Genomic DNA, 26,039 nt, shown 5'->3' with positions numbered 1-26,039 from the left:
AGGTATATCTAAGGCTCTTATGGAGGAGGCAATCCTCCATCTCCTGACAATTAAAGCTATCCAACCAGTCCCTCCCTCCCAAAGAGGATTAGGCTTCTACTCCATCCTTTTCGTTGTCCCCAGATCCTCCAGGGGATGGTGGGCCATTCTCAATCTCAAACTCCTGAACCAGTTTATCAGGTATAGAAAATTCAAAATGCATTCTCTATCATCCATCTTAGCTTCTCTTCACCCAGGAGATTTCATGGCATCCCTAGACTTCACTGAGGCCTATCTCCACATTCCCATCCTCAGAGGTCACAGACAATTCCTTAGGCTTGCCTTCCTAGGCCGTCAGTACCAGTACAGGGCTATGCCCTTTGGGCTGTCGTCAGCTCCCAGAGTTTTCACTAAACTCTTCGGGGCTATGGCCGCTCATATCAGGTCTGTCCCTATCCATATTCAATGTTACCTAAATGATATTCTCATCCATGTCCCTTCCAGGCAGCGTACCCTGTCCAATCTTCACACCACCACGTCCTTACTGCATAGCCATGGCTTCTCTACTAATCTGGGCAAAAGTCAGCTAGTCCCTAGTACCTCCATTCTCCACTTGGGGACTCAGATAGATTCCATGCTCTCCACGATCTCCCTCTCCCAGGACAGTATCAAGTCTCTGGCCTGTCAGATCCAACGATCAAGAAGGGCCCTTATTTTCCTTTTGTCATCTTTGTTAGGGAAAATGATCTCCTGTATAGGGATCACCTCCTGGGCAAGGCTTCATTCCAAAGAACTTCAATGGCTGCTATTACCCTTTCAGATATCCGGTCAAAGCATCTCTCAGCGCATCATTTCGATTCCTCCATCAGTAATACAGTTGCTCACATGGTGGCTATCCTCCGCGCTGTCCAAAGACACCCTCTTCAGGATCCCATCGCAAACGATCATCACGACAGATGCCAGTCTCTCCAGATGGGGTGCCCACTCAACAGGTATGATAGCTCAGGGCACTTGGTCGGTGCAAGAGGCTAGCCGCCCCATCAACTGGCTGTAACAGAGAGCAATGTTCCTAGCTCTCAAACAGTTCAGACACCTCATCTATCACCAACACGTTCTAATTCTCACCGACAATATGGCTACCAAGAATCACATCTGCAAACGGGCACCCACTCCAGAACCCTGATGCAGGAGTCTCTCAAGCTGGGCCTCTGGGTGGAGAGGGATCTCCAGTCCCTTTCGGCGGACCACATCTCCGGGGACCCAGGCAACACCCAGGCAGCCTGGAGATAGACCCGAGAGAATGGAGTCTTCTGTCATCCCTCTTCTCCCAAATCTACCTCAGATTCAGTCTCCCAGAGGTAGACGTCTGCACAGCCGCAGACAACACACAACTTCCACGCTTCTTCGCCCGCTTCCTATCCCCGGGGGCAGAGGCAATCAACGCCCTCAGGAGCCCTTGGCCTCAGGACCTACTCTATGCCTTTCCTATGATTCCCATCATCCTGGACATTATTCCCTTGCCGCCCCAAGTCTACGGAGAGGGGCGGCATACAAATCCAATAAATAAATAAATAAATATTCACAAGATCCTCCTAGAACAGGCTCAGGTAATCATCATCGCCCCCCACTGGCCACAACGAACCTGATTCGCGGACCTCCAGGCCCTGTCCACTGAATCCCCATGGTGATTCCTGTTTCGGAGCACATGCTTCTGCAAGGCAGATCATTCCACTCAGATCCGGCTTGGTTCCACTTGATCACCTGGAGGTTGTCCTGGAGGCCATTTGACTGCCTTGAGGCAAGATCTAGAACTCCAGGGTCATGACTCTGATGCCATTTTTGTCATGCAAACCTCCAGAAGACCATCCACAAACCGTATCTACAATCATACCTGGTCCAAGTTCTTTGAATAGTGCTCTCAGGAAGGCATTTCTCCTCTATGCATTCCACTTCCCAGAATCGTCTCCTTCTTCATCAAGGGCTTCCACCAAGGACTGTCAGTCAACACTATTTGTAGACAAGTGGCAGCACTGTCTTCAGTCCTCGTAGGGCCCAAGCGAGCATCTCTTTGCAGCTTCCCTGAAATACAAAAGCTCATTAAGGGAATTGCCCAATTGGTACGCCCAACCATTCATCGCTACCCCGCCTGGGACCTACCTCGTGTCCTATCGTCACTTACAGCTCCCCCCTACGAACCTCTGGCCACAGCAACCCTCCGACACCTATCATGTAAGGTGGCCTTTCTCATGGCAACACATCAGCTCGGCGCATCTCTGAATTAGGAGCCTTATCCGTTAAACAGGATTTGTGTCAGCTTCAACAGGACAAGGTAACCCTCAGGCTGGACCCTACTTTCATTCCGAAAGTCAGTTCTCTGTTTCACAGATCCCAAGACATCATGCTTCCATCCTTCTATACCAGACCAGACCACTGCTTAAGTGACAAATGGCTCAGTCTGGATGTCACCAGGGCTTTACGCATTTACATCAAACATACCAAAGCTTTCTGGAAATCCGAAGCCCTGTTCATTGCCTATCATCCCAGATCTTTAGGCAATAAGGTCTCCTCCACCATCCTGGGCAGGTGGATAAGAAGCACCATTTTTAAGGCATATGAATCAGCTGCCTTACCAGTTCCAAGGGGCATCACCGCCCATTCTACCAGAAACGCAGCTTCTTCAGCGGCATGGGCCACCCAAGCTCCTCTCGAAGAAGTCTGCAAAGCTGCCACCTGCTTTTCACATAATTCATTCATATGTCATTACAAGATTGACAGCTATGCCTCTGGATGCGGCTTTTGGCCGTTGTCTTACAGAACATGACCTTTAAGGTCTCCCACCCTATAGGGACATATCTATTTGGTATGCCCCACGTGACTACTGCCCCTCTCTCCCTAGTATGGAGAATGGGCATGGGAATCTTACCTGAACGTCTCTTCTCCTAGGAACAGAGAGTCTAGTAGTCACCTCCCTCCCTATACTTGCTGTCTTTTTCTTTTGATCTTCTTATACTAACCTTCTTAAGGCCGAGAGTCGACTAAGTCGAGAGCTACCACAATCGAGCCAAGTTTACGGATGTGCGAAATCTGTGGAAGGAGCGGATCCGGCGATTTTAAAAAAGACAGAAGGCTCGGTCCTGATTGGATAGGATGTGGAGCATTACCCATGTGACTACTGCCCCCTCTCTTCATATGAGAAGAGGTGTTCAGGTAAGATTACAACACCTATTCCCCCTCTTATCTTTTAACTACAATTTTATGATAGATAGATAGATAGATAGATAGATAGATAGATAGATAGATAGATAGATAGATAGATAGAGGGATGGGGTACTGCCCAGACGGTTGGGGAACACAGTGGGGTAGCAAAAATGGAGCTCCGCCCCAGAACACCCAATTTGGACTGAAAGATGTTGAAAGAAAATGCAGGGCAGCCTCTGAATTCTTCCTGAAAATATTTAAAAACCCCAAAGGTGGTGATTCTGCTACAAACAAAAGTATCTATGAAAAGTATAAGGAAATAAGATCTGGAATGAATTGTATGTCATCTGGGTTTCTGCCTCCTTTTCCTTTCGAAATGGCTACAGTATTCTCTAGAACAGAGGTCTTCATAGTTGGCTGGAGAATTCTGGGAGTTGAAATTCACGAGTCTTAAAGTTGCCAAGTTTGGGGACCCCTGCTCTACAAAATAAAACAAATAATGGGTATTGTTTTGAGGTTCTTGGAAAATCCTTGGTCAGGTCACATGACCTCCAAGCCACTCCCTCTTGGTCACATGACCATCAAGCCACACCCACAGTGTGGTAGTAAAAATTTTGGTAGCCTTTCACTGGATAGACAGACAGACAGACAGATAGATATGATAGAAATGATAAATAGAGAAGATAGATAAATAGATAGATAGGATAGATTAGATTAGATAGATGATGGCTGGCTGGCTGGATGGCTGGCTGGCTGGATGGATGGATGGATGGATGGATGGATGGATAGATGATGGATGGCAGTTCAGGTCATGCTGTGTTCACCAAGAATCCCTGAAACGTACATGGGAAGAAACCCGAATGAATATGCCAAGACCTTCATAGACAGACAGACAGAAGAAACATGCACATAGAGAAAGAGAAACAATGAAACAGACACACGAGAGAGAGAGAGAGAGAGAGAGAGAGAAAGGCGCCATTGAACCTTTCCTCTCCTTCCTCATCTCTTGACTGGCCAACAGATCTCTCTGGGGAAGCCGGTTTCTGGCTTGGTCAGAAGGATCAGCTATGCAACTCTCTGGCATCTTCTGTTTATCTCAAGCCTGGTGGGGGGGGGGGGGTTCCCCTCACTCCAAAGGGACAAGAGGTATCGTCCTGCAAATGCAGCTCAGGAAACATTTCCAGTGTTCCTTGCTTGATAATCCAGGACCCTCACAGCCCACCTTTTTTGTTGTTGTTAGTTTTGTTTTATTTGTCAGGTTTGGGGATTTTGTTTCCCCTGCTAGACATGAGATGGGAAGGAAAATATTTGCTGAATCTGAATTCTAGAAGGAACCTTGTGTGCGATCTCTCAACAGTTTTTTTGTGCGCCTTTTCCCCTCTTCTCCCTTTTACAGGACATTAACTTGAAAATGCCCAGAAATAACCAGCTGGTTCATTTTACCTTCAGGGATGACAAACAGTGGAAACTCCAGCAAGTATGTTTCATGCCTTGGTCTTTGGTGGCTCTCTCTTCCTGTTTAAAGGAATTGGGGCAGGGGAGTCTTAGTTTGGGGGGAATAAAACCAAGAGAAGAAGGAACAGATAAACTTCCCACTTTCCAAATGTCCAAGAATTTTCCAAATTATTCGTACTCTCTCACCCCTCAATGTTTTTTCAACTCTCTCCCCAAAACTTAAATTCTGTTTTTTAAAAAAAACTTGTTTATTGGATTTTTTAATAAAACTTCATTGATTTTTAAATGTTTTCTTTAAAAACAATAACATGATTATACTTTTAGTAATTCTGCATTGTTACATTTTTAAAAAATCACATATCTACCACAATACAGTGTTCCCTCAATTTCCGCGGGGGATGCGTTCTGAGACCGCCCGCGAAAGTCGAATTTCCGCGAAGTAGAGATGCGGAAGTAAATACACTATTTTTGGCTATGAACAGTATCACAAGCCTTCCCTTAACACTTTAAACCCCTAAATTGCAATTTCCCATTCCCTTAGCAACCATTTAGATTATTACTCACTGTGTTTATTTATTAAAGTTTATTTTAAAAATATTTATTAAAGGCAGATGAAACTTTGGCGATGACATATAATGTCATCAGGCGGGAAAAACCATGGTATAGGGAAAAAAACCCATGAAGTATTTTTTAATTAATATTTTTGAAAAACCGTGGTATAGACTTTTTGCGAAGTTCGAACCCGCGAAAATCGAGGGAACACTGTACTCTTATTCAGACTTTATTTTTTAACATAATAATTGACATGATTATACATTTCTATTTGAATATACATATAATTATATCTTCCTATTTACATATTTACATCTTTCATTTTTGCTAATTTTAATAGTTACCCATGATCTTCTTATTTGTTTTTCTTAATTCTATCCATTTGTGCCACTGTTCCCACGTCTCATAATATTCTAATTCCTTTTGGCTTCTAGGTTCCAATGTAAGTTTGTCCATTTCAGAACTTCCATAAAACTTGTTTATTATCACCTTTTCTGGGGTTGGGTGGGTGGGTGTGTCTCAACTTTTTTCCATAATTGAGTGAAAGTAATCCTAGCTACAATTGCTGTATGCAATATTAAATATTTCTCCCCTTACTGTATTCTTTTTTATTGAATTTTTAGCATTAAAAACAGATACATATTCATATTCCTCAATCCTAAAACATTGTCATCTATTTGGTTATTTTCATACATTATTCCATCTCACTTACATTATGTACAATATTCACACTTACATTTAGATATCTCCTATTTTAAATTAACAAGCAATCTACTTATTCTTCCTATTTTCTAACCAGCCATACAGTTTTTCCCATACCATATAGTACCGTATTTTTCGCTCTATAAGATGCACCTGCTGATAAGACGCACCTAGATTTTAGAGGAGGAAAATAGAAAAAAAATATTTTGAGCCAAAAAGTAGGCTAAAATATTTATTACAATAACACTGCCCTAGGGGAATTGGGAAAATATACAAACAAGCAACATCTCACTTGGATCATTTTGATGTTAAATATAATTGACTTTCTACTAAAGCTCAGATACAAGGGTAAATAATAACTTGTATGACAATGCCAGGCAGCATGTTACATAAAGTAGCTAGCAGCTATCACTGTTAAAAGAGAATTTAATGAGTTTCAATCTCCTGGGCTAGATTAACTACACTTTGTAATACAGTAGAAACTTAATAATAGTCTCGCTAAAACTTTGGGTTTTTTTCTTCCTTTCAACAAATTTTTGAGAAGTGGAGGAAGTCAAATATCTGGGGATTTGCAAACTAATCAATCTGACACGTCTGAAAAAACTATAGTACAGAGAGAGAGAGATCTTGAAAACTGCAATAGTAGTTCACAACCTGGATATGGATAAAACTCTGAAATTTAGGAAATTTCACAGAATAACTTGTTAGACAACATAAAGAAGAATCTTGCCATGATATATTTATAAAGTTTAGATATTTCAAGACAAAATAGACAGTACAGTAGAACCTCGACATGAGGGCGCCCGGTCGGACGCAGCGCGGGCCCACGCACCGGGAGTGAGCGGGCGGGCGGGCGGGGGGGTTGTCCTCCAGTCCCAGAGGCGCTCGCAGGGCAGAGCATCATCCCGGGCGAGCTGCTCCGCCCGAGCCACAACGGGCCGCGGGTGGGCGAGCTTCGCTCCTGCCGCATCTGCCCGGAACGTCGGGCTCGGAGGGGCGACTTCTCCGGCGCGGGGCGGGGGCGCTTCTGCTCGGCCTGCTCCTGCCACTCCGCGGGCGAGGAAGAGGTCGGCGGCGACTGCTCTCCGGGGCGAAGGTGCTTTTGGGGCGAGCCCGCGGGCTCCCGGCCAGGCCTTTAGGCGAGTGGGGGGGGCTGTCGAGGCTGATCCTGCAGGCGGGAGGGCCCAGCGGCCTGCGCTGCCAAATCCCCGGACGGGCAGCTGGTCAGACGGGGGGCTGCTTCGGCTCCTCATCCCTCCTGCAGCGGTGCGTGTTACCTGCCCCTCCCCCGCCCGCCTCCGAGGGGAGGCCCCTAGTCTCTTCTTCCCCCGCGGGAGCCTCTCTGGCTGCTTTGCGGCGCGGGACCCCCTGTCTCCCCCGGTGTTGCGGGCTCTTTTCCTCTTCCGAAATGCCCGCAGCCAGCGAAGCGCCTCTCCGCTCGCCAAGTGCCGCTTTGCTGCTTGCCTTCCGCCTTCCTTCCCGCTGATGCAGAGCGGCTTCCGAAGCGACGCGAAGACGGGTGAAGATGGCTGGGCCGCTGACAGGGATAGGCGGCGAGCGCTCGGAGGGGGCACAGCCCGGAGCGAGACTTGGCCTCCGCTGCGGCTGCTTTTTGGGCTTGCGCCGCCCCCCCCCTGCCTGCATCTTCGCTCCATAAGACACGGCTGATTTTTCATGATACTTTGGGAGGAAAAAAACTGCGTCTTATGGAGCGAAAAATACAGTATTCTTTTTCTTCACAATCTTGCAACTCTAAAGTCAGTTTTGTCATTTCTGCACAACCCATTATTTTCTTTATTATCATGTTTTCTGGGGAACCACTTTCCTGTTTCGATTCTATTCTATTCTAGCGGTCAAAATATTAATTATAATGTATTGCGTTCCTTTGATTCATTTTCCTCTGAGAATCCCTAGCCAAAACATCTCTGGTTTGAATTCAATTTGCAATTTTGTTATTTCTTGTAACCAAGCATTGATTGATTGATTGATTGATTGATTGATTGATTGATTGGATTTATATGCCGCCCCTCTCCGAGGACTCGAGGTGGCTTACAACATATAAAGAAACAATATAGCATCCTAAATCCAATTAATTTAAATTAATAATCTACAAAATCTCAAACCAAATAAAAACTCATTCCCATTCAGTCAACTAGCTCACAATACATTCGTCGGCCAGGGGCCTGGGGTCTAGTGGCCTCAAGCCTGGTGGCATAGATGAGTCTTCAGACTCTTACGGAAGGCGAGGAGGGTGGGGGCAGTACAAATCTCCAGCAGAAGCTGATTCCAGAGGGCCAGGGCCCCCACAGAGAAGGCTCTTTCCCAGGTCCCACCAAGCGACATTGTCCAGTTGACGGGTCCTGGAGAAGGCCAACTCTGTGGGACCTAACCAGTTGCTGGGACTAATACGGCAATATTTCTTTGCCCCAGAGCAGGACCACCACATATGATAATAAGTACCTTGTTCTTGCTTACACGTCCAGCATCTTGGGCCAAAGCTTAAAATCTTTGATACATTTTTTTAAAAACCAAGTTGCAGAGATGGAAGTCTACATTCGAAATATTGCATCAATAAAAAAATGATAAAAATTCGGCTGGGTGTGGGAGCCACAAAAAGTGCACTTCCTCAGCCTCAGTGGGAATGGAACTGTTGACATAACACCTCTTGGTTTGTTATCCTGTACATAAGAGAGATGTTTGACTTGCTTTCAAATCAGCTTGAGGGCAGCTGTATCCTGCTGCAGTGGCCTCTAACCTTATTCAAATTTCCCTGTATTGGTTTGGGAACACTTAAGCTTTGGAGAAGGTTATCCTTGTCAGAAAGAAGGGTGCAGTTTGGACCTTGAGAATATAACAGGAAGCCATCAAATTATAGCCATAACTCATTCATTGTTAAACAATATGGTAGTTCAGAGAGGCATCATATGATTGTCATTTGCAACCTTCCCTGTTAGATTTCCCCATTGACTTTGCTTGTCAGAAGCCAGCTGGGAAGGTTGCAAATAAAGAAAACACACACACACACAGAGAGAGAGAGAGAGAGAAAGAAAGAGGCACACTGCACACATCATAAATATGATCCGGTTGCCAAATCTCTGGATCGTGATCACAGGGGCTGTAAGTGCAAGGGCCAGTTGTAAATCACTTTCCCCCCACTGTCCTTGTAAAATAACTTCAGAACGTTGCTTAATAGCAGTAACACTTAGAGTGCTTTCCAGCCCTCTCTAAGAGGTTTACAGAGTCCGCTTCTTTGCCCCCAACAATCTGGATTTTCATTTTACCCACTGTGGAAAGATTGGAAGGCTTTGTCAACCTTGAGCCAGTCAGGACTGAACTTCAGGTTGTGGGCATTCTAACCACAAGGAAGGAAGGAAAGGAAGCAAGCAAGGAAGTAATAGCACTTAGACTTATATACCGCTTCACAGAGCTTTCCAGCCTTCTCTAAGCGGTTTACAATCTGGGTCCTCATTTGACACACCTTGGAAGGATGAAAGGCTGAGTCAACCTTGAGCCAATGAGCATCAAACTTTTTTTGCCTTAAAAGGAGGAAAGTCTCAGAATGGAGACTGTGGCAGGGGCGGCAAACAAAAACCCCACTATAGATTTCACATTTCTCATCTGTGATATTGAAGGAACGAGTTAAAATTTCAATCAACAAACACCAAAGGAGTCTCCTAGATCAGGGGTGTCAAACTGGATTATTTTTGATGGCCAGCATTGTTGTTCTCCAGGGGCCACCTGGTGGGAAGGGAAGAAGAGACAGAATAGCTAGCACTTGCAGGGGCCAAAACGGGCCACGAGGGGGCTCCCCCACACCCTGCCCCTCTTTTACTAGCAGAGGCATCTCGCGGGCCGGTCCTTTGCTATTTGGAGGCCAGCCCTGTGGGCCGGATTTAAGCACCCCACAGGCCTTGAGTTTGACACTCTTGTCCTAGACTGAATCTGGGTCACCCTGTGTGTGTATATGTGTGTGTTTGTCTTTTATCCAAGTTTAATTTCTTTTTCAGATTCAGGATGCCAGGAATCATGTCAACCAAGCGGTTTACCTGCTTACCAACCGGAGCGCCAATTACCAGTTCAAGACGGGATGCGAGGTGCTCAAGGTGAGCCTAGGGTTCTGCTTCCAAGCATTCAACCGGACCAAACCAGAGAAGGTTTGAGCGGTTCTGAACCACAAATTTGTGACCCTGAGGCTGTAATTAATCGGGAAAACTTACTTCCGTTTTGCTGTTGTGCTGGTTTTTTTGGAATCTGGGGCTTCAGGAAGCTTCCCAGAACCCTCCGGAGTGCAAAAAACAGCACAATGGCAAACTGGAAGTGCGTTTCTCCGAACATTTGGTTTGCTTATTGGGTGATATTTTTTTGCCTCTGGGGCTTCAGGGAAGCTTCCCAGAACCCTCCGGAAGGTAAAGCAACCTTTCCCAAGGCCGAAAATCGGCTGGCCAGGACGCCCATGCACGCTGCTGCTGATACCAGGCAAAGTCTCACGTGTCCTCTGATACGGTTCCACGTATGCCACAGGTTTGCTATCATGGGTCTAGACTAGACTAGATTATCTAAAATGGTAATAGGGCCTCCTGCTTGAGCAAGGGGCTGGACTAGAAGATCTCCAAGACCCCTTTCAGCTCATCCATTCTATTCTATTCCCCTTTCCAAAGCCATGTAGTCCTTGACGTACATCCATTCTTTAGGGCCCTCTCTAAAGATCATAGGTAAGAAAGTGAGGACAAATAAAAGGAAATATTTATTCACCCAGAGCAGCGGTCCCCAAACTACGGCCCGCGGGCCGGATGCGGCCCGCTGAGGCAATTTATCAGGCCCGGGGAGGATCGCACAAGATTTTATCAATAAATATAAGCTCCCGAATCTCCTGTCCATTCACCACGGTCTGCTGCTGAGCAAGGAGGCGGTACAGAGGCAAGGTACAGGCCCGCTTTCCTCCCCGCCCCTTGCCTCTGCACCGTCTCCTCCTCACCTCATCCTCCGCGGTGAATGGACGGGAGATTCAGGAACCCCCCTGAATTTGCCCGAACGGAGGCGGCGGCGGCTTCAAGGGACCAACAGCTGGTCCTTCTCGCCGCTGCGTTGCTGCAGTCTACGAGCTCCGCTGTTGTGGAGTGATGTGGGTGATTTCTGTCCCCGACCAATGAGGATAAATCAGTTTTTGGAAGCTTATGAAAAGGGAGCTGCAAATAAAATAGATGTAGTTGTTGATGATAAGGGGCAAACTAATAATGAAAATAATGTTCTTCGTGTAATGTGCACGAATGCTCGAAGCTTGAGCAACAAGCTCTGTGAATTAATGGCCATAATATCTAGAGATAATTTGGACCTGGTTGCCATAACTGAGACATGGTTTAAGGATTCTAATGAATGGGAAATATCCATACCAGGATATACACTGTATAGGAAGGATAGAATAGAGAGAAGGGGAGGTGGAGTAGCCATTTATGTTAAAGAAACTCTAAAAACAACACTAATTCAAAATACATGTCAAGATCTAGAGACCCTCTGGATTTGCATGCAAAATAAATACGGTTCTGTCATTAGAATTGGGGTGATCTATAGGCCTCCAGGGCAATCTGAGGAATATGACAACAAGATGGTGGATGAAATTACCCAAATGGCAGTAAAGGGAGATATTGTGGTTATGGGTGATTTCAACATGCCTGATGTTGACTGGAATATCCCCAGTGCCCTTACATGCAAAAGTAAGAATATAGTAGAGGCCTTTACAGGAGCAGCTCTGGCACAGCTGGTTAAGACACCAACTAGAGGGGAGAATATTCTAGATTTAGTTTTTACGAATGGGAATTGGGTTTCAGATGTCAAGGTGGGAGAAAATTTAGGTTGCAGTGACCATCTATGTTTGTGGTTTGATGTAAAAACTCATTGTGAGCAATCCTATAATGCAACCAAAGTATTGGATTTCAGAAAAACAAATTTTAATGCAATGGGGGAATATTTAGATAATGAATTAAAGGGGAGGGATAAAATGGCAGGAGCGAGCACCCAGTGGACTGTATTTAAAAAGGCCATCTTAAAAGCCACTGGACTGTATGTAAGACAAATAACTAAAGGTAAAAGGAAGAAGAAACCGCTATGGTTTAGCAATGATGTAAGGACTATAGTCAATGAAAAAAAGGCTGCCTATAGGAGGTATAAAGAGTCTGGAAGTATAGCTGATAGGGAGGTGTATAAAATGAGACAGAAGGAGGCGAAACAGATAATATATGCTGCTAAAGCCTCAAAAGAGGAAGAAATTGTCAAATCTCTAAAGAAGGGGGATAAAACCTTCTTCAGATATATTAGTGATAAGAAGAAAAACTGCGGCATCACGAAGCTTAGTACCGGGAAAAATACATGCATTAATGGGAATAAGGAGATCGCTGACCATTTCAATAGCTACTTCTGTTCAGTTTTCTCAAAAGACACCTTACAAAATAACACTATAGAGGGATATAGCATTGCCTCCAACTGTACGGATTCAGCTCCAGTGATCTTAGAAGCCGATGTCTTAGAAGAACTTGAACGATTAAAGATAAATAAGGCAATGGGTCCAGATGGCATCCACCCCAGAGTTCTTAAAGAACTCAGATCTGTCATTGCTACCCCCCTGACTGATTTGTTTAACCAATCCTTGTTAACAGGAGATGTTCCTGAGGATTGGAGAATGGCAAGTGTTGTGCCTATCCACAAGAAGGGCAGTAGAGAAGAAGCTGGTAACTACAGGCCAGTTAGCTTGACATCAGTTGTCGTTAAAATGATGGAGACTCTACTGAAAAAGAGGATAAATCAGCACCTAAAAAACAATAAATTATTGGACCCAAATCAGCATGGCTTTACTGAAGGCAAATCATGTCAGACTAATCTCATTGATTTCTTTGACTATGTCACAAAGGTGTTGGATGAAGGTGGTGCCGTGGATATTGCCTACCTGGACTTCAGCAAAGCCTTTGATACGGTTCCACATAAAGAGCTGATAGATAAATTAGTGAAGATTGGACTTAATCCCTGGATAGTTCAATGGATTTGCAGCTGGCTGAAGCATAGACACCAGAGGGTTGTTGTGAATGGCGAGTATTCTGAGCAGAGTCAGGTTACAAGCGGTGTGCCACAAGGGTCTGTTCTGGGTCCTATTCTTTTTAATATGTTTGTGAGTGACATAGGGGAAGGTCTGGTAGGGAAGGTTTGCCTATTTGCCGATGACTCTAAAGTGTGCAATAGGGTTGATATTCCTGGAGGCGTCGGCAATATGGTAAATGATTTAGCTTTACTAGATAAATGGTCAAAGCAATGGAAACTGCAGTTTAATGTTTCCAAATGTAAAATAATGCACTTGGGGAAAAGGAATCCTCAATCTGACTATTGTATTGGCAGTTCTGTGTTAGCAAATACTTCAAAAGAAAAGGATTTAGGCGTAGTGATTTCTGACAGTCTCAAAATGGGTGAACAGTGCAGTCAGGCAGTAGGGAAAGCAAGTAGGATGCTTGGCTGCATAGCTAGAGGTATAACAAGCAGGAAGAGGGAGATTATGATCCCGCTATATAGAATGCTGGTGAGACCACATTTGGAATACTGTGTTCAGTTCTGGAGACCTCACCTACAAAAAGATATTGACAAAATTGAACGGGTCCAAAGACGGGCTACAAGAATGGTGGAAGGTCTTAAGTATAAAACGTATCAGGAAAGACTTAATGAACTCAATCTGTATAGTCTGGAGGACAGAAGGAAAAGGGGGGACATGATCGAAACATTTAAATATATTAAAGGGTTAAATAAGGTCCAGGAGGGAAGTGTTTTTAATAGGAAAGTGAACACAAGAACAAGGGGACACAATCTGAGGTTAGTTGGAAAGATCAAAAGCAACATGAGAAAATATTATTTTACTGAAAGAGTAGTAGATCCTTGGAACAAACTTCCAGCAGACGTGGTAGATAAATCCACAGTAACTGAATTTAAACATGCCTGGGATAAACATATATCCATCCTAAGATAAAATACAGAAAATAGTATAAGGGCAGACTAGATGGACCATGGGGTCTTTTTCTGCCGTCAGACTTCTATGTTTCTATGTTTCTATGTTGTCCCCGGGCACTGTTACCTCTAAGTTGCGCTGAGAGAGAAATAAAGAGAGAGCAGAGGGCGGCTTGCCGGTCCACGGCCCCCTGGATGAGCGGCCCCGCATGGCCCCAGCAGCAGAGTTCGCCGTCGCCTCTGCCCACGTCCGGCTCTCCAGCAAAGAGGCAGCAGCCACGTCCACCCTTTTGCCCTCCACGGCACCCAGAGCACGGCCCCAGGCCACTGCCACCTCCTCCTCCCGGTAGCGTGCCCAACCTCTTCCTGCAGGAACGGGTGGTGGGGTGGAAGTGGTTGGACATATCTACACGCGCGCCTGCTGACTTGGAAGAGGGGAAAGAAAAAAAATCTGTGTCTCCTAAGAGGGGGGGGAGAAAGAAAAAAAAGAGCTCCAACTTGGCAGAAGGCAGAAGGGGAGAACCGAGCATGCTGCAGCAAGTTTGCTTGGCGAAAAGGCGGCTACTCCTTTCTGGGGCTTTTTTTTCTCCCCCGAGCGTGCTGCAGCAAGTTTGCTTAGCTTTCTGGGGCTTTTTTTTCTCCCCTTCCACCACCCCTTTCCGGATGTTGTTTGCCGCTTAGGAGTGACCCTCTCTCGGGCTTGTTGTGGATGCGGCGTGGATGAGGGGGAAAGCCGTAAGCGCGAATTAGCAAAACCAATTCAACCTCTTCTTCACCTCCTTACCGACTACTGGGAAAAAAGAAGAAGCTTCGTTGGGATTTTGGCTCTCCGCAGATACTTTCCAAATGTGCTTTCCTGGGCAGCTGGGCTTTTCCCCTCATCCGCACTGCATTCACAAGCCCGAGAGAGGGTCACTCCTAAGCGGCAAACAACATTCAGACAGGGGTGGTGGAGGGGGAGAAAAAAAAGCCCCAGAAAGCCAAGCAAACTTGCTGCAGCACGCTCGGTTCTCCTGCCTTTCGCCAAGTTGGAGCTCTTTGTTTCTTTCTTTCCCCCCCCCCTCCCCTCTTTGGAGGCGTAGATTTTTTTCTTTCCCCTCTTCCCAGTCAGCAGGCGTGCGTGTAGATAAGTGACTGTGCCTCTTAGCTGGAGAGCCGGACGGGGGCGGAGGCGACGGCGAAGTCTGGTACTCTCTGCTCTCTCTCTCTCTCTCAGCGCAGCTTAGAAGTAACAGTGCCCGAGGACAGCAGCGGAGTTTGGAGGCTGCAGCAATATAGCACCAAGAAGGACCGTGTGTTGGTCCTTTGAAACTGCCGCCGCCTCCGTTCGGGCGAATTCAGGGGGTTAGCTGGAGAGCCGGGTGGAGGCGATGGCGAAGTCCAGTGCTGGGACCATGCAGAGCTGCTCATCCAGGGAGCCGTGGACAGGCAAGCCACCCTCCGCTCTCTCTTTCTCTCTCTGTTGCCAGCGTGGTGTATGAGAGAGAGAGAGAGAAAAAGGAGGGGAGAGAGAAAGAGTGAGTGAAAGAGAGAGAGAGAGAGAAAGAAAGAGAAGAGAGAGAGAAAGAGATAGGGACAGAGAGAAAGAGGGAGAGATAGAGAGGAAGAGAGAAAGGGGGAGAGATGGAAAGAGTGAGAGACAGAGAGAAAAAGAGAAAGAAAAATGAGAAAATTATGGAGAGAAAACGAGGGAGAGGAAAATGAAACAAATGAGAGAGAAGGAAGAAAAGAGAAGGAAGAGAGGTGGAGAGGAAGGAGGGAGGGAGGGAAGGAAGGAATGAGAAATGGAGGGAGTTTCTTGATTTAAGTTTAAATTTACTTGTTAATAAAAAATGTATAAATTACTTTATTACTTAATTACTTCTTATTTTAAATATTGTATTTGTTCCCATTTTGTTTTTTACTTTAAATAAGATGTGCAGTGTGCATAAGGATTTGTTCATAGGGTTTTATTTATAGTCCGGCCCTCCAACAGTCTGAGGGACAGTAAACTGGCCCCCTGTGTAAAAAGTTTGGGGACCCCTGACCCAGAGGATCCTTGGTTGATGGAATTCACTTCCAGAAGAGTTCATGACAGCTGTCAGCCTGGATAGCTTCAAGGCAGCATTAGACAGATTCATGAATGCCACGTGTATTGGTGGTTATTGAAACGGATGTCCATGTGCCGCCTCTATGTTGGTTGAGGCAGGCAAGATTCCCTTGAGTACCATTTGTTGGGGGTCGAGGGAAAGGGAGGTTTTTACCTTCTCTTTCTGCTCAAGATCCCCATGGACAATTGGGGGGCCACTGTGCGACACAGAATGCTGGACTCGATGGGCTTTGGCCCCATTCAGCAGGGCTCTTCTTATGTTCATTCGTTCAGCTTACCTCCAGAAGTGGTGAATCCTCCACCAATGGAGGCTTTTAAGAAGAGACTGGACAGCGACTTTTACTGGAATTGGTAGAGGTTCTGCTGGAGCAGGGGGCTGGACTAGAAGACCTCTAAGATCCCTATCATCTCTGACATTCTATTAATTGTCTTATGGAGTAGATTTCCTTGTCTGGGTGATCTCAAAGGGGGAGGGGTTAGCAGCAACCCCATTTCCAGATCAGCATAAGCAAGACTGTGCTACTTGCTCCGTACTGAAGGAGTGGGTCCAGCAGTCACATGGGTTGCTCGCTGTCCAATCCGCATAGGACCAAGCCTTGTCTTTAAAAAGATTGCTGGATCTGCCTCTTCCCCAGAATTCGCTCGGTCCTCCTATGGGCAGGACGTGTGGTGGCTTAACTCCTCTCAATGACACCTTCCCTCTTCGTTCTTCTCTCTCTCGCACTGCAGATAAGTAATTACTTTCAATTGCCTTCTGTTTAGATGTTTTTAGACTTCCGTGCCAGCTCTACTGGGCTCGGCGCCAAAGGGAGAAGCCGCAGCGCGGCTAAAGCCGCGAGTGTATTAATCGCCCTGCTTGCGCTGCTGCCGGATTGCATTTACAAGTAAATCTAATTGGCTGGGAGGTTATTATGGTTAAAAAAAAAAAAAGGCTTTTTCCCTCCAGTGGTGTGGGGCTCTTAACAAGCTCTCTTGTTCGTCTCCTGGATTTTAGTCTTGTCTCCTTTTTAAAATTGTGGAGAGGTTTTTTTGGCATGAAGGCCCTCAGCGCCCAGTAATTTCGGTACTTGCAGATCACCCACGCGCGAGCCGTTTGACGCCATTAAGTCCACCGCGTGGACCGGAGTAGGCTGTGAGACCCTCAGGCCATCACTCCCTGGCTAGGCCTCTAAACCAGCATGCCTTGGTTTATTTTCTTTTAAATAGTGAGGCCTGGCCCATCTGTACTCATTGGCACGAACTCTGGTTTCGTCCAGATTGTCTTTGAACTGCAGACGCTCCTGGGTCTAGGAACTTGGGCCTCCTTCCTCGTGGGAATTTAACTATGGTTATATGCTTTAACCTGTCTTTTCCTAATAAGAGAGTAGAGCATCATTCGAGCCACCACTTTTCAAGCCTAAGTCTACGGATTCGCGAATTCTGGGGAAGGGGCAGATCCAGCAATCTTTTTAAAGACAAGGCTCGGTCCTATGCGGATTGGACAGTGAGCAGCCCATGTGACTGCTGTACCCATCAGCGTACGAGAAGAGGTGTTCAGGTAAGCAATCAACGCCTATTTTCTTCTTTTTTTGCCCCAGTTGATGGATGCTGTGATGCTGCAGCTGATACGAGCTCGGAATCGGCTGACCACTCCTGCCATGCTGAGCTTGCCAGAGATTGCCAGCAGTGGACTCACGGTAAGTTTGGGGGCAGGGGAACCTTTAGAGCAGGGGAATCAAACTCGATTTCATTGAGGGCCGTATCAGGGTTGTGTTTGACCTCAGGGGGCGTGGTGGGAGTTGCCAGCTCAAGGTCATTTGTGTCTGGGGCACCTGTGGTGGGTGGACTTCCCCCAGGTCCTCCCTCCTTCCCTCTCATAACCTTCCTTTCCTCCCTCCCTCCTTCTTTTCTTCTTCCTTCTTTCCTTCCCTCACTCCTTCCCTCTTTTCTTCTTCCCTCCCTCCTTCCTTCTTTCCCTCCCTCATCCTTCCTTCTTTACTTCTTCCTTCCCTCCCTCATTCCTTCCTTCCTTCCTTCTTTTCCTTTCTTCCTCCCTCTCTCCCTCTTCATTCTTCTTCTTCCTTCCCTTCTTTTTCAATCCTTGCTCTCTTCCCATCTTTTTCTTTCTCTTTCCTCTTCCCCTTTTTCCTTTCCTGCCCCTCCTTTTGTTTCATTCTGATTTTTAGTTTTTTTTTCTAGCCCTCTGCCAGCAAAAAGGGAGCCAGGGGGAGTGCCACAGTCCGTCCGTCCCCCCAACTCCATTTTCACTGGCACAGGCACCTTGAGCCGGTCCTTTGCTGTTTTCAGGGCAGTCCCCACTCCCTCCAGGACAGATCTAAGCACCTCATGAGCCTGATCCGACTCCTTCTGCCCGGGCCTTGAGTTTGACACCTCTGCTTTAGAAGGTGATAAAAATGGATAATTCAAAACGCTGCCTGAAGTATATTAAGATGCTGGGTTTGTCCTCTTTCTTTCTCTCCAGAAAATGTTCACTCCATCTCTGCCTCCAGATATCCTGGTCAATTTCTATATCAACCTAAATAAGGTCTGCTTAACGGTCTACCAGTTGCATCCTTTGCAGCCCAGTTCCACAAAGGTATGTGTTCTGACCAAGACTTCCTGATAAATCATAAAATACAAATGTTGTCCCCCCAAACCCTCTTTTTATTTCAACAGCTATGAATTCTGTTCATTCCACGCCATAATAAGTCCCAAATGATGTTAATATAATCCAACAGAAGTCTGCCACTGGCTTTCGGGCTGCACAGAGGTTAGAGTGCAGCACTGCAGGCTCCTTCAGCTAACTGCTAGCTGTAGTTCAGCAGTTTGACTCTCACCAGGCTCAAGGTTGACTCTGCCTTCCATCCTTCCGAGATGGGTAAAATGAAGACCCAGATTGTTGGGTGCAAGAGGCTGACTCTATAAACCACTTAGAGAAGGCTCTAAAAGCACTATGAAGCGGTATATAAGTCTAAATGCTATTGCTATTTTGAGAGAAGGTTGATAAGCACCAACCTTTATCTCTCTTGACACGCTGCCAAAGACCTAATGGACCAGGCCAAACAGAACAGAAGAGTCAGAACGGAGCTGCTGAGCTTCACCGACTAGAATTGAACCAAGTTGCTTCCTGCAAGGAGCACATCCAGTTGCTCCTCTTTTATGTCCTATGGGAGGGGCCAATCATCTCCCGAGTAGCTCTTTTCTCTGTAACTCTTCTTGCCTTCGGGCAGCTCTGTGCATGCGTGCATTGGGAAGAGGCTCCCCCTGTCCCTCTGCCTCGCTCCTGTCAGCCCCTGGAGGCCCTGGAGTCAGCACAGACCTCCCAGAGGGGTTGGGCCCCATCTGTGCCTCCGACACGGAGCCCTTTGCAGACTCCAAGACTGGCCCATGTTCCTCCCTGGCCTCCTCACTGTCCGACTCTGCTACCAGCTGTAGGCCACTGGCGGACCACAACAGTATGGAAGCAGCAGGGAAAATCCCAGATTCCCTCCTAGACAGTTTGCTATTGAAGGTAGCCCTTCGCTTTACAACTGTCCCATTTAGTGACCATTTGAAGTTTACAGCAACCCTGGCAAAAAGGTGACCTAAGATCGTTTCTTCCACACCTAACAGCCCCAGTCAGGGGATCAACATTTGGATGCTTTGGGCAACGGGTTCAGATTCATGGTGGCTGCAGTGTCCCCTGGGATCATGTGATTTCTCCTTTTGCCACTATTTTTTTTTTTTTACAAATTTTTGTTTATTTTCTCATCAATCACAGTACAATGTAAAGTACCAACAACATCAAATTGCTTAAATACATCAATAATTCAATTTTAAAAGTTATGGTATACAAATCCAATGCTACCTCCTTTACTTTTGACATCTGGATAATAAATAGCTGCTCAGATTTCTTATATTAATATGCTATTCGCTAAAACATCTTTTAAGCTGATCCAAATTTTAAATGCCTCAAGTTAATTAGGCTGTAGTATTTTAAATTTCTCCACATCTCCTCCATTTCAATTTTCATATATATTTATTAACCTTTTTTATTAGTAAGTGCCCATTAAAAAGAATTTTTTAAAAAAAATAATAAAAAATAAAAACACCAGCACCCTTTTGCCACTTTCTGAGAAGCAGAGTCTGGGGAAGTCAGGCTCATTTAACAACGGCGGCAAGAAAAGGTGGTTGAAACAGGGAAGAGTCCCTTAATCGCCACCTCACTTAGCAGCAAAAAAATTTGGCCTGGTTGTTGTTGTAAGTCTTAAACCAGACTGAGAAACCTAGAAGTACCATATTTTTCAGAGTATAAGATGCACCTTTTCGCCCCCTAAAAGAGGGTGAACATTTGGCCTTATATGCCAAATGCATCCCGGCTCAGCCTCTCAAGCGGAGGTTTCAAGAGGCTGAAAACAGCCTGTGAAACCTCCGTTTCGCAGGCACTTTTTTTTTTTCAGCCTCTTCAACCTCCCTTTCAGAGGCTGGACGGGACTAAAGTGGAGGTTTCACAGGCTGAAAAAGCAAGACACAGAGCTCACAACCAACGAACCTGTTGCGAAAGTTCACCTCTAGGAACAGCTGATTGAGGGTATCCAGGGAAGTGATTCACACACACACACACCATCAGCTTTTTTCTTATTTCCTTCCCAAAAACCAAGGTGGGCCTTATACTCCGATGCATCTTATAGTTCGAAAAATACAGTAAGCGGAAATATTCTGAGAGTGAGGATAATTAATCAGCTGAGTAGCTTGCCTCCTGTACACCAAGTACAGTGGTACCTCAAGATACGAACCCCTCGTCTTACGAACAACTCGTGATACGAACCCGGGGTTCAGAAAAATTTTGCCTCTTCTTACGAACTTTTTTCAAGTTACGAACCGGCGTTCGGAGATTGCTGGGAAGCCGCGCGGCTGTTTTAAAAGGTGACAGCCGGATGGCGGGGCTTCCCAGCAGCCTCCCAAACGCCGGTTCGTAACTCGAAAAAAGTTTGTAAGAGGCAAAATTTTTCTGAACCCAGGGTTCGGTTCGGGAGGTTGCTGGGAAGCCGCGCGGCTGTTTTAAAAGGTGACAGCCGGCCTGGGGGACTTCCCAGCAACCTCCCGAACCCCAAACGTTTGCCGAACTTCAAGGTTCGGGAGGTTGCTGGGAAGTCCCCCAGGCCGTCTGTCACCTTTTAAAACAGCCGCGTGGCTTCCCAGCAGTCGCCGAATGCTGAATGCGGAAGTTTGGGTTTGGCGTTCGGCTTCGGGAAGCTGCTGGGAAGCCGCGCGGCTGTTTTAAAAGGTGACAGCCGGCCTGGGGGACTTCCCAGCAACCTCCCGAACCCCTAACTTTTGCCGAACTTCCGGGTTCGGGGTTCGGGAGGTTGCTGGGAAGCCCCCCAGGCCGGCTGTCACCTTTTGAAACAGTCGCGTGGCTTCCCAGCAGACGCCGAACGCGGAAGTTCGGGTTTGGCGTTCAGCTTCGGGAAGCTGCTGGGAAGCCATGCGGCTGTTTTAAAAGGTGACAGCCGGCCTGGGGGGCTTCCCAGCAACCTCCCGAACCCCGAACTTTTGCTGAACTTCCAGGTTCGGGGTTCAGGAGGTTGCTGGGAAGCCCCCCAGCCCGGCTGTCACTTTTTAAACTAGCCACGCGGCTTCCCAGCAGTCGCCGAACGCCGGTTTTTTGCGGGGGGTTTTTTTTTGGTTGCACGGATTAATTGACTTTACACTGTTTCCTATGGGAAACAATGTTTCGTCTTACGAACCTTTCGTCTTATGAACCTCCCCCTGGAACCAATTAGGTTCGTAAGACAAGGTATGACTGTACACTTTAATCCCAGCCATCTTGGGCTCTTCTGGGCTGGCAGAGGAGCCTTTCAGTGGTGCTTAAGGAGGTTTTAGCAGCCCAGAGTGAACAAAGCACTTTCCTTTCTATGGGCACTTGGAGAGAGAATAAACCACTTCGCTATGGTGACCAATGTTCCCTCTAATTTTTTTTCAGTGTGGGCGGAAAAGTATAGTGTCTGAGCGGCAGTCCCTTTGACACTGGGTGTCACAGAAGTTAAATCAATCAATCAATCCGTATATACTCGAGTATAAGTCAACCCGAGTATAAGCCGAGGCACTTACTTTTGCCACAAAAACTGAAAAAACTTATTCACTTGAATATAAGCCCAGGGTAGAAAATACAATGGCTACTGGTAACTTATAAAAATGGAATATTCTTCTATTGTAGCTTCTTAAAATTGTTTTTGTAGGAGATTTTAAAAAAACATATGAAGAACGGTTGCAAGAACTGGGTATATCTAGTTTAATGAAAAAAGGACCAGGGGCGACATGATAGCATTCTTCCAATATCTCAGGGTTTGCCACAAAGAGAGTCAACCTATTCTCCAAAACACCTGAGGATAAGTATAGTTGGAAGAAAAAATTTAATTACACAGAGTTATCCCCACTTGAAGCAACATTTTCTTACAAAATAGCCTATTCTGTTAATCAAATTTAAATGGGTAACTTACATTTTACTTGTATATTTCTTTCATTTACTTGTAAAATATTGTTGCTGGCTTGATCAGAAGAGAAAGCCATGGTTCCTTCCTTCTGAAAGTCTCTTCAACCCTCCCACCCCTTCCCCCAGTGCTTCCTGTAGAGGAGGAGCTGTGATTGTTACAGCCTGCTGCCAATCAGATAGCTCTCTCAGTGCCTCCTTTCTGTTTAGAGGAGGAGCTGTGATTGGTTCAGCCTGCTGCTAATCAGGCAGCTGAGGGGTATTGCCGGTTGGACTGTAGCAAGAGCAGAAAGAAAAAAAACCCTGGTGTTGCCAGCCATGGGGTTTCTTTTCTCCCTGCCTTTGACATCGGAACTGTGGAGCTTTGGGAAATGCTGCACGGCAGTTTTCAGGTCAGTGAAAGTCAGTGACTCTAGTATAAGTCAAGGCTGGATTTTTCAGCACATTTTTGTGCTGAAAATCTCAACTTATACTCGAGTATATACGGTATATTTTAAATTCATAATACAAAGTCATAAAATCATACAGTACATATCATAAACCCCTTATTTATCTTATATATCTTCCATTAGTTTTACCTATGTAATTCTATATAGTTCTAAAATTCTAATCCAATTTTACAAATTAATACATCCTAATATTAAACAACACCTAAATATATATTTTACCATCATTCCATAGTCAATCCATATTTAATAATCAATCATCCCTCCTCAAATTTCTACCACTCTTGCCAAAGGGAAGAAACCATGCTGTTTTTCAGTAACCTGCGTTTTTCTTTTAATATTTGTTATTTTTCTTTTTAATTATAAGCTACCAAAGGTTTTTACGCAGCTGAGAGACATGAAAATTAAAGTATATTAAGAAATTGGATGATTGATATTGTTTTGCTGATCTTAATTGTGCAGTAAAGGTATTTTGGTTTTTAAAAAGTCCACCATAGTTTGCCTCAGAGAATTTCAAAATAAAATACTGTGTGTCTAAAACAGTGACCATGGAATGGGGCAACTCTATCAATATCAAAATGCCACTTAAATAGTTGAGCTAGTTTCAAACTAGATTTTGATTTTCTTTCTCTCCCTCCCTCCCTCTCTCTCTCTTCCTCCCTCCCTCCCTCTCTCTTTCTCTCTTCCTTCCTCTCTTTCCTCCTTTCTCTCTCTCCCTTCCTTCCTTTTCCTTTCTCTTTTCTCTTTCTTGCTGTCCCTTCCTTCCTCTTTCTTTCTCTCCCTCCCTCCTTCCCTCGTCCTATCGCTCTCTTTCTCTCTCCTTCCTTCCCTCCCTATGTCCTCTTCTATCTCCCTCTCTTTCTTCCCCCCTTTCTTTCTCTCCCTTCCTTCCCTCCCTTTCTCTCTCCTTCTTTCTCCCCCCTTTCTCTCTCTCTTCCTCCCTCCATCTCTTTCTCTCTCCCTCTCTTTCCCCCCCCCCTTTCTTCCTCTCTCTCCTGCTGGGTTGCCCGGCTGCACTCATTCTCGGAGAAGATCAGGGCAGGAGAAAGCGGGCACTCACTCTCTGACATTCATTCTGATGAATTGGATGTGGAAGCCAGTCCCAGGGGCCAAGTTGGCGCCATTGCCAGCCGGAGGGAACGGGGTTCAACCTCACGTCGGGACCCGAGGCATGCAGGAACATCGGCCGTCGCCTGTGTCAATCATAGTGCCTTAGGAGAGATGCCAGCTCACAGGAAGCCCAATGCCTGGTGGAGAACGATGGCTAGAGGGGCGACGATCATGGCAGGGACTCGGGAGCAGACAGAGGGTGGGAGAGTGACTGGGGGCGAGGAAGACACCCAAAAAGAGGAGGTCAGGTCAAGGCGGGAACGATGGAAGAGCTGAGCAGTGAACGGGAACAGGCTGCTCACCTCCGGCAACACAAATATGAGGGATAAGTATTTGGACTCGAAGGAAAAAGATGAGGTTGCGGCTACCTAGCAGGGGCTAAAGGAGGAGTCCGTTCCTCGCCACTATGCCTGCAGGAAGAATTTTTGTAAATCGGCCAGCCCCTTCTCCGTTCGCAGAGGTGTTGCAGCCAACGACGGCTTGCTGGAGGCGGGCCAAGGGCAAGGCTCTGTGGCTGGCAGCAGTTTGGCGGGGAATGTCAAGGCCGACGGTGGTAGTAAAAATGCCAAAAGAGCGGATAGGCGAGAGGACAACAAGGAGGAGGAAGAAGAAGTACTATCAGACAGAGGAGATGGTGATTATCTGGCCTTGAATCTACTTAGCCCGCGTAACCGCAGCAGTTCATTCAACAAAGCCCATTAGCCAAGAAGCGAGCGAATGAACGATTCGGGAGTGAGCGGCTTTGCGTTGGTTCAAAAACCTCTGCGCAGAAGGTACTTGGCAATTGTGCGCCCGCGCACCTGCGCAGGCTAGCAGGAACAGTGATGGTGACTCCCTTGCGCTGCCTCCCATACACCCAGCACAAGGTTGCCTCCTGGAGCGTCTGGGCGTGGAAAGGCAAAAGGGGGCACTTCACCCCAGCCAGATCAACTTGGTTTCAGCCAAACCGAGGAGTCACCAAAGTGAAGGAAAGGTGCTGGCTACAAAGCGAGCGAGTGAGAGGAGAGGGGAGCCCTTCAGTATGGGAAGGAAGAGGAAGCAGGTAGCAGCAGCAGCCACCTTTTGGTCAAAGGAGCGGAAGGTTCCCCCCTCTCGCCCACCTGTGTTTCTCTCTCTGGTGCAGTGTATGAGAGGCAGCCTCGTGCCGGGTGTATTGGAGGCGCATACTCCTCCTCGCCGCCTCAGAGTCCCTCTTTTTTTTTTAAGACTTAAAGTTTTGGATTTTTTTGATTCCCGTCACATCGCCTTCTTCCTTCAGCGGCGACTGTCCTCCTTCTCCTCCTCCTCCCACCCAAATTCTGAGCTTTTATTTCTTTCCTAATGGGTTTGCACGCATTATTTGCTTTTACATTGATTCCTCTGGGAAAAATTGCTTCTACTTACAAACGTTTCTACTTAAGAACCTGGTCATGAGGACTTTTGGTTTGGTCCGGGATCACAGCGGAGGCTTCGGGGCAGGGCTCTGTCCCCGAGACTCCTTCAACCACTCCAGAGGCCCGTTCCTGGAACAGGGGGCTTCCCTGAAGGAATCGCCCCGCAGCTCTGGAGAAGGAGAACTGACCCTCGCATTCCCAGAGGGTTCGGCCATTTGTGATCCACCCAGATCAGTGGGAAGCAAGAAAAGAAAAAAAAAGAAGAACACAAGAATCTTGAAAGAACAGCTAAAACAGAAGGAGAGTACAAAAATGAAAAGAATATTTAAGGTAAAATTTCATCATTAAATAACAAACTTGGAAGATTTGACTGAACTTTCTGAATCAGTAAGGCAGAAAAAGAAAGTTTTAAGAGAAAATTCCTATCCAGGGGCTGAAAAAAAACAGACGGCTGGAACTACTTTTCCTCTTTGTTTGAATTGGATTAAAAATTTTAAATTCGAGACTGTGTACTAATAAATATTATATCTATAATTTAGAAGAGCAAATCAAGTGTTATGGATAAATATAAACTTAATCAGCTTTAAAGAAGAATTAAACTATATTGATAATCCCGGAACTTCTTTCTTCTGGCAGAGGAATTATTCTTTCTTGTCGCTGATACTCATTATAAAAATGGAATTAAACTACTAAACATTTCAAAATTC

At 46.1% G+C, this 26,039-nt stretch overlaps 1 protein-coding gene across 1 annotated transcript in view; it reads left to right on the top strand.

Annotated features, from left to right (window-relative positions):
• ROGDI (rogdi atypical leucine zipper) overlaps nucleotides 1-26,039 on the top strand; it is a 59,527-nt gene that overhangs the window by 20,680 nt on the left and 12,808 nt on the right. Inside the window, exons 5-8 of the mRNA XM_070760730.1 lie at nucleotides 4,574-4,654; nucleotides 9,894-9,989; nucleotides 17,530-17,628; nucleotides 18,414-18,527. Coding sequence (XP_070616831.1) covers nucleotides 4,574-4,654; nucleotides 9,894-9,989; nucleotides 17,530-17,628; nucleotides 18,414-18,527 — 390 coding nt within the window. The remainder of the gene's footprint in view (nucleotides 1-4,573; nucleotides 4,655-9,893; nucleotides 9,990-17,529; nucleotides 17,629-18,413; nucleotides 18,528-26,039) is intronic.

Source organism: Erythrolamprus reginae, chromosome 9 (assembly GCF_031021105.1).
Source record: "Erythrolamprus reginae isolate rEryReg1 chromosome 9, rEryReg1.hap1, whole genome shotgun sequence".
NCBI lineage: Eukaryota > Metazoa > Chordata > Lepidosauria > Squamata > Dipsadidae > Erythrolamprus > Erythrolamprus reginae.
The sequence above is the reverse complement of the archived record's forward strand: the minus strand, read 5'-3'. Positions and strand labels throughout refer to the sequence as shown.